The 9737-nt window shown below is 33.6% G+C and overlaps 1 protein-coding gene across 2 annotated transcripts in view; it reads left to right on the top strand.

The window, feature by feature from the left end:
- The window catches only part of LOC110462271 (serine-rich adhesin for platelets-like), a 37300-nt gene that overhangs the window by 14657 nt on the left and 12906 nt on the right, over positions 1–9737 (top strand). For both annotated transcript variants that reach the window (XM_021516175.1, XM_021516176.1), the window contains 2 exons: positions 693–834; positions 4909–4999. In XM_021516175.1, coding sequence (XP_021371850.1) covers positions 693–834; positions 4909–4999 — 233 coding nt within the window. The remainder of the gene's footprint in view (positions 1–692; positions 835–4908; positions 5000–9737) is intronic.

The raw sequence follows: 9737 nt of genomic DNA, 5'->3' as shown, positions 1-9737 counted from the left end.
CACATGTATACCTTTAATATAGCCATGTGTATGTAGGCTATAGGTTTGCATTGCCACATGTATACCTTAAATATAGCCATGTGTATGTATGCTATAGGTTTTCATTGCTGTATGTATACCTTTAATGTAGCCATGTGTATGTAGGCTATGTGTTTGCATTGCCGTATGTATACCTTTAATGTAGCCTACATACACATGGCTATATTTTTAATATTGCCATGTGTATGTAGGCTATAAGTTTGCATTGCCACATGTATGCCTTAAATATAGCCATGTGTACGTAGGCTATATGTTTGCCTTGCCACATGTATACCTTTACTATAGCCATGTGTATGTAAGATATAGGTTTGAATTGCCACAGTATACCTTTAATATTGCAATGTGTATGTAGGCTATATGGTTGCATTGCCGTATGTATGCCTTTAATATAGCCATGTGTATGTAGGCTATAGGGTTGCATTGCCACATGTATACCTTAAATATAGCCATGTGTATGTAAGCTATAGGTTTGAATTGCCACATGTATACCTTTAATATTGCCATGTGTATGTAGGCTATATGTTTGCATTGCCACATGTATACCTTTAATATAGCCATGTGTATGTAGGCTATATGTTTGCATTGCCGTATGTATACCTTTAATATAGCCATGTTTGTGCAAAGTCCTTCATTACTTTGTTTTTATGTTTCAGTCCTCTGAGGCAGAGGGAAAGAAAAAGAAGCGTACACAACTCTATGGAGAAGAAAAGGAAGGAAAAAATCCGATATTTTATAAACAAAATCGGAGAACTTTTGCCACCTGTTGATAATGCGGAGAAAGAAAAAATCGGAAGGGTAGGCAGTACTCTAGAAAGCTAGTTCTATATCTGTTTAATCGGAAGGGTAGGCAGTTCTCTAGATAGCTGGCTCTATATCTGTTAAATCAGAAGGGTAGGCAGTACTCTAGAAAGTTAGTTCTATATCTGTTTAATCGGCAGGGTAGGCAGTTCTCTAGATAGCTGGCTCGATATCTGTTAAATCAGAAGGGTAGGCAGGACTCTAGAAAGCTGGCTCTATATCTGTTAAATCACAAGGGGAGGCAGTACTCTAAGTAGCTGGCTCTATATCTCTTTAATCAGAAGGGTAGGCAGTACTCTAGATAGCTGGCTCTATATCTGTTAAATCACAAGGGTAGGCAGTACTCTAAGTAGCTGGCTCTATATCTGTTTAATCAGAAGGGTAGGCAGTACTCTAGCTGGCTCTATATCTGTTAAATCAGAAGGGTAGGCAGTACTCTAGATAGCTGGCTCTATATCTGTTAAATCAGAAGGGTAGGCAGTACTCTAGAAAGCTGGCTCTATATCTGTTAAATCAGAAGGGTAGGCAGTACTCTAGAAAGCTGGCTCTATATCTGTTAAATCAGAAGGGTAGGCAGTACTCTAGAAAGCTGGCTCTATATCTGTTAAATCAGAAGGGTAGGCAGTACTCTAGAAAGCTGGCTCTATAACTGTTAATCAGAAGGGTAGGCAGTACTCTAGAAAGCTGGCTCTATATATCTGTTAAATCAGAAGGGTAGGCAGTACTCTAGAAAGCTGGCTCTATATCTGTTAAATCAGAAGGGTAGGCAGTCCTCTAGAAAGCTGGCTCTATATCTGTTAAATCAGAAGGGCAGGCAGTACTCTAGAAAGCTGGCTCTATATCTGTTAAATCAGGAGGGTAGGCAGTACTCTAGAAAGCTGGCTCTATATCTGTTAAATCAAAAGGGTAGGCAGTACTCTAGAAAGCAGGTTCTATATCTGTTAAATCAGAAGGATAGGCAGTACTCTAGCTGGCTCTATATCTGTTAAATCAGAAGGATAGGCAGTACTCTAGAAAGCAGGCTCTATATCTGTTAAATCAGAAGGAAAGGCAGTACTCTAGCTGGCTCTATATCTGTAAAAACAGGAGGATAGGCAGTACTCTAGCTGGCTCTATATCTGTTAAATCAGAAGGGTAGGCATTACTCTAGAAAGCCGGCTCTATATCTGTTAAATCACAAGGGTAGGCAGTACTCTAGAAAGCCGGCTCTATATCTGTTAAATCAGAAGGGTAGGCAGTACTCTAGCTGGCTCTATATCTGTAAAACCAGGAGGATCGGCAGTACTCTAGCTGGCTCTATATCTGTTAAATCAGAAGGGTATGCAGTACTCTAGATAGCTGGCTCTATATCTGTTAAATCAGAAGGATATGTAGTACTCTAGAAAGCAGGCTCTATATCTGTTAAATCAGAAGGGTAGGCAGTATACTAGCTGGCTCTATATCTGTTAAATTTTGACCACCCCTCCCAACTAAATTTTGTAATCTGAGAACATGTTTAGAATAGAATTTTGTTGTGATATCAATTTAAGAAATATGCACCATAGATCAACGTAACTTAAAATCTTATACATGTATATGCCATGTAATTGTCATATTTCCTGCAGTAAACTAAAAACAAATATTTTGGATTAGTTTAATTCATTTTAATTACTGATAATACAGTAGTTTCAAACATCAACAATGTATCAATTATTAATATGTATGTGTAGATATACTGTCATTCTTGTTGAAAGCGCAACTGTAACAATTAACACACAATCATACAGTCAGCTGTTCATGTCATTAAGATGAATGAGAAAATATAAGAAATGCGATGGAATGAGACAATTTAGCCGAGACTTATATATATCAATTTTCACCTTTGATCATATATGTCTTTAGCCGAGGAAAGGTTAGTAGTGAGGTAGGGATAATTTTACCTCAGTCTCTGTTTAGTGTTGTAGTATATCTTAAATGCCTCCATTCAAAATGATAGTAATTTAGCTATAATAGTGTTGTGCTTAGGGGAATGTTTTAGGAAACTCCCACAAAAGTATAGTTTTAAAGATGTTTTCTCATACAAGGATTTAAAAGGGGGAAAATCTTATATTGTATACAAAACTACTTTTGGTGTAAGTCAACATGTTACATTCACTCCATCCTCCATACTTATCATCCCAACCAACTCTGTGTTACATTCACTCTGATCTCCATACTTATCATCCCAACCAACTCAGTGTTACATTCACTCCATCCTCCATACTTATCATCCCAACCAACTCAGTGTTACATTCACTCTGATCTCCATACTTATCATCCCAACCAACTCTGTGTTACATTCACTCAGATCTCCATACTTATCATCCCAACCAACTCAGTGTTACATTCACTCCATCCTCCATACATATCATCCCAACCAACTCAGTGTTACATTCACTCCATCCTCTATACTTATCATCCCAACCAACTCTGTGTTACATTCACTCTGATCTCCATACTTATCATCCCAACCAACTCAGTGTTACATTCACTCCATTCTCCATACTTATCATCCCAACCAACTCAGTGTTACATTCACTCTGATCTCCATACTTATCATCCCAACCAACTCTGTGTTACATTCACTCAGATCTCCATACTTATCATCCCAACCAACTCAGTGTTACATTCACTCCATCCTCCATACTTATCATCCCAACCAACTCAGTGTTACATTCACTCTGATCTCCATACTTATCATCCCAACCAACTCTGTGTTACATTCACTCAGATCTCCATACTTATCATCCCAACCAACTCAGTGTTACATTCACTCCATCCTCCATACTTATCATCCCAACCAACTCAGTGTTACATTCACTCCGATCTCCATACTTATCATCCCAACCAACTCAGTGTTACATTCACTCCATCCTCCATACATATCATCCCAACCAACTCAGTGTTACATTCACTCCATCCTCTATACTTATCATCCCAACCAACTCTGTGTTACATTCACTCTGATCTCCATACTTATCATCCCAACCAACTCAGTGTTACATTCACTCCATTCTCCATACTTATCATCCCAACCAACTCAGTGTTACATTCACTCTGATCTCCATACTTATCATCCCAACCAACTCTGTGTTACATTCACTCAGATCTCCATACTTATCATCCCAACCAACTCAGTGTTACATTCACTCCATCCTCCATACTTATCATCCCAACCAACTCAGTGTTACATTCACTCTGATCTCCATACTTATCATCCCAACCAACTCTGTGTTACATTCACTCAGATCTCCATACTTATCATCCCAACCAACTCAGTGTTACATTCACTCCATCCTCCATACTTATCATCCCAACCAACTCAGTGTTACATTCACTCTGATCTCCATACTTATCATCCCAACCAACTCTGTGTTACATTCACTCCGATCTCCATACTTATCATCCCAACCAACTCAGTGTTACATTCACTCCATCCTCCATACTTATCATCCCAACCAACTCAGTGTTACATTCACTCTGATCTCCATACTTATCATCCCAACCAACTCAGTGTTACATTCACTCCATCCTCTATACTTATCATCCCAACCAACTCAGTGTTACATTCACTCTGATCTCCATACTTATCATCCCAACCAACTCAGTGTTACATTCACTCAGATCTCCATACTTATCATCCCAACCAACTCAGTGTTACATTCACTCCATCCTCCATACTTATCATCCCAACCAACTCAGTGTTACATTCACTCTGATCTCCATACTTATCATCCCAACCAACTCAGTGTTACATTCACTCCATCCTCTATACTTATCATCCCAACCAACTCAGTGTTACATTCACTCTGATCTCCATACTTATCATCCCAACCAACTCAGTGTTACATTCACTCTGATCTCCATACTTATCGTCCCAACCAACTCAGTGTTACATTCACTCCATCCTCTATACTTATCATCCCAACCAACTCAGTGTTACATTCACTCTGATCTCCATACTTATCATCCCAACCAACTCTGTGTTACACAACATTCTGCTGTTTGTTGCTGATTGGTCATTCCTGATGATTAACATGTTATCTGTTACAGAGCACTCTTGACATAGTGGAAAAGGCCTATGATTACATACAGGAACTAAATGTTACGACGAGCAGACTTCTGGCAGAAAACAGTGATAATGGTACGATTTAAATGTATTAATTTCTGTACCATACATACTGTATTCTGTTTATATTTTGCTGATTTCTGATTTCCTCCTATCTATATCATACCAAATTTATGTAACCGTGGGGATTTAATTTCGTGGATTTTTATTATCCACGAAACAAACGAAATTTAATGTCCCACAAAAGTTTATGATTTTACAGTATATAAGTACACATTATAAAGTACGCATTGTAAATTACACACTGTCAAATACACATTGTAAAGTATACATTGTAAAGTACACATTATTAAGTACACACTGTAAAGTACATACTGTAAAGTATACATTGTAAAGTACACACTGTAAAGTACACATTGTAATGTAAACATTGTAAAGTATACACTGTAAATAAAGTACATACTATAAAGTATACACTGTAAAGTATACATTGTAAAGTATACATTGTAAAATATACACTGTAAAGAAGACAATGTAAAGTATACATTGTAAAGTATGTAAAGTATACATTGTAAAGTACACACTATTAAGAACACAATGTAAAATACACATTGTAAAGTACACATTGTAAAGTACACATTGTAAAGTAAACATTGTAAAGTATACATTGTAAAGTATACACTGTAAAGTACACATTGTAAAGTAAACATTGTAAAATACACATTGTTAAGTATACATTGTAAAGTAACACATTAAAAAATACACAGTGTAAAGTATACACTGTAAAGTAAACATTGTAAAGTACACACTTTAAAGTACATGCTGTAAAGTACACATTGTAAAGTACACATTTTAAAGTACACATTGTAAAGTATACACTGTAAATAAAGTACATACTATAAAGTATACATTGTAAAGTACACATTGTAAAGTACACATTGTAAAGTATACATTGTAAAGTATACATTGTAAAATATACACTGTAAAGAAGACAATGTAAAGTATACATTGTAAAGTATGTAAAGTATACATTGTAAAGTACACACTATTAAGTACACAATGTAAAATACACATTGTAAAGTACACATTGTAAAGTACACATTGTAAAGTACACATTGTAAAGTACACATTGTAAAGTACACATTGTAAAGTACACACTGTAAAGTAAACACTGTAAAGTATACACTATAAAGTACACATTGTAAAGTACACATTGTAAAGTACACATTGTAAAGTACACATTGTAAAGTATACATTGTAAAATATACACTGTAAAGAAGACAATGTAAAGTATACATTGTAAAGTATGTAAAGTATACATTGTAAAGTACACACTATTAAGTACACAATGTAAAATACACATTGTAAAGTATACATTGTAAAGTAAACATTGTAAAATACACATTGTTAAGTATACATTGTAAAGTACACATTGTAAAATACACATTGTAAAGTACACATTGTAAAGTACACATTGTAAAGTACACATTGTAAAGTACACATTGTAAAGTACACATTGTAAAGTACACATTGTAAAGTACACATTGTAAAGTACACATTGTAAAGTACACATTGTAAAGTACACATTGTAAAGTACACATTGTAAAGTACACATTGTAAAGTACACATTGTAAAGTACACATTGTAAAGTACACATTGTAAAGTACACATTGTAAAGTACACATTGTAAAGTACACATTGTAAAGTACACATTGTAAAGTACACATTGTAAAGTACACATTGTAAAGTACACATTGTAAAGTACACATTGTAAAGTACACATTGTAAAGTACACATTGTAAAGTACACATTGTAAAGTACACATTGTAAAGTATACATTGTAAAATATACACTGTAAAGAAGACAATGTAAAGTATACATTGTAAAGTATGTAAAGTATACATTGTAAAGTACACACTATTAAGTACACAATGTAAAATACACATTGTAAAGTATACATTGTAAAGTAAACATTGTAAAATACACATTGTTAAGTATACATTGTAAAATACACATTGTAAAGTATACATTGTAAAGTAAACATTGTAAAATACACATTGTTAAGTATACATTGTAAAGTACACATTGTAAAGTACACATTGTAAAGTACACATTGTAAAGTACACATTGTAAAGTACACATTGTAAAGTACACATTGTAAAGTACACATTGTAAAGTACACATTGTAAAGTACACATTGTAAAGTACACATTGTAAAGTACACATTGTAAAGTACACATTGTAAAGTACACATTGTAAAGTACACATTGTAAAGTACACATTGTAAAGTACACATTGTAAAGTACACATTGTAAAGTACACATTGTAAAGTACACATTGTAAAGTACACATTGTAAAGTACACATTGTAAAGTACACATTGTAAAGTACACATTGTAAAGTACACATTGTAAAGTACACATTGTAAAGTACACATTGTAAAGTACACATTGTAAAGTACACATTGTAAAGTACACATTGTAAAGTACACATTGTAAAGTACACATTGTAAAGTACACACTGTAAAGTATACACTGTAAAGTATACACTATAAAGTACACATTGTAAAGTACACATTGTAAAGTACACATTGTAAAGTACACATTGTAAAGTACACATTGTAAAGTACACATTGTAAAGTACACATTGTAAAGTACACATTGTAAAGTACACATTGTAAAGTACACATTGTAAAGTACACATTGTAAAGTACACATTGTAAAGTACACATTGTAAAGTACACATTGTAAAGTATACACTGTAAAGTATACACTATAAAGTACACATTGTAAAGTACACATTGTAAAGTACACATTGTAAAGTACACATTGTAAAGTATACATTGTAAAATATACACTGTAAAGAAGACAATGTAAAGTATACATTGTAAAGTATGTAAAGTATACATTGTAAAGTACACACTATTAAGTACACAATGTAAAATACACATTGTAAAGTATACATTGTAAAGTAAACATTGTAAAATACACATTGTTAAGTATACATTGTAAAGTAAACATTGTAAAATACACATTGTTAAGTATACATTGTAAAGTAACACATTAAAAAATACACAGTGTAAAGTATACACTGTAAAGTAAACATTGTAAAGTACACGTTGTAAAGTACATACCGGAAAGTATACATTGTAAAGTAAACACTGTAAAGTACACATTATAAAGGACACATTGTAAAGTACACATTGCAAAATACACATTGTAAAGTATACACTGTAAAATATACATTGTAAAGTTCACATTGTAAAGTACACATTGTTAAGTCCACATTGTAAAGAACACACTGTAAAGTATGCACAGTGAAATACACATTGTAAAGTACACATTATTAAGTACAACTGTAAAGTATACATTGTAAAGTACACATTGTAAAGTACACATTATTAAGTACAACTGTAAAGTATACATTGTAAAGTAAAGTACATACTATAAAGTATATGCTGTAAAGTATACATTGTAAAGTATACACTGTAAATTACACATTGTAAAGTACAACTGTAAAGTATACATTGTAAAGTACAACTCTAAAGTACACACTGTAAAGTACACAATGTAAAGTATACACTGTAGATTATATATTGTTAAGAATACACTGTAAAGTAGTGTTGTTCCGATTAATCGATTGAGTCGACGTCTGGTTGTTTGTTTCTGAAAATCAATTAATAGATCCTCGTTTTCCATGATCAATCATAGTTTGACTAATTTAAGTATTAGCAAAAAATAAACTCGGATACTGTTATTACCGCCGACAGCGAGTTGTTCGTTCTTGGGTAAAACAACTTGACCGAACATATCGCAGAGACCACACTGATTGGCTAGCTGGTCCACCCGACAACCAATCAGAACTTGCGTTTCAAAAGAAATGCTACATGGCTCAGTCAGTGCGTGACAATATGGCAAACCAAGACATTCTGGAGATTAAACTCTATGATCATCCGGGGGCTACTGATTCAAACGGTTGGAAGGTATTGTTTGTCCTTAGCTGGATATAAATAAAATGCTTTGTCGAAAGTGTGGGCTATCTTACAAGTAAAATTTTAGTTTGACCGGGTGTCATCAGGTGAATGCCAATCTATCGTGGCTTTCTGAATAGGAGATGTAGCTGTCACAGTATAATTGACATTGCAAACATCATCAATTTCATTTCCAAATACATATTTTTCAATAATTATAAGGTTCTGTCAACAAACTTATTGTTTTTTGTATGAATGTTGTGTGTTATAAGCGAAATTCTCTAACGTCAGGGTTCCCCCGTTAATGAAAGTGAAAGTAGATTTTGAAAAGCAAAAAATAACCTTAAATTATTGAAATTAAGTTCAATTTGACCGATCATTAGTCGATCATCAGTCACTTGATTGGAAGTGATGTTCAAGTATGAATTTACAAGCGATTCCCAACACTACTGTAAAGTATACATTGTATACTTGACATTGTAAAGTACATACTACTAAGGATACATTGTATACTTGACATTGTAAAGTACATAGTACTAAGTATACATTGTATACTTGATATTGTAAAGTACATACTACTAAGTATACATTGTATCCTTGACATTGTAAAGTACATATTATTAAGTATACATTGTATACTTGATATTGTAAAGTACATACTACTAAGTATCCATTGTATACTTGACATTGTAAAGTACATACTACTAAGTATACATTTTAAGGTATATTAAACGTTGTAATGTAAATATTGGAAAGTACACATTTTTAAGAATATACTTTAAAGTATATATACATTATAAGGTACCCATTGTACAAAAACCATTGTAAAATATATATTGTGATA

The sequence above is a fragment of the Mizuhopecten yessoensis genome, unplaced genomic scaffold (assembly GCF_002113885.1).
Source record: "Mizuhopecten yessoensis strain PY_sf001 unplaced genomic scaffold, ASM211388v2 scaffold10769, whole genome shotgun sequence".
Lineage (NCBI taxonomy): Eukaryota > Metazoa > Mollusca > Bivalvia > Pectinida > Pectinidae > Mizuhopecten > Mizuhopecten yessoensis.
Note: the sequence above shows the minus strand (reverse complement) of the source record. Positions and strands in the feature narration are given on the sequence as shown.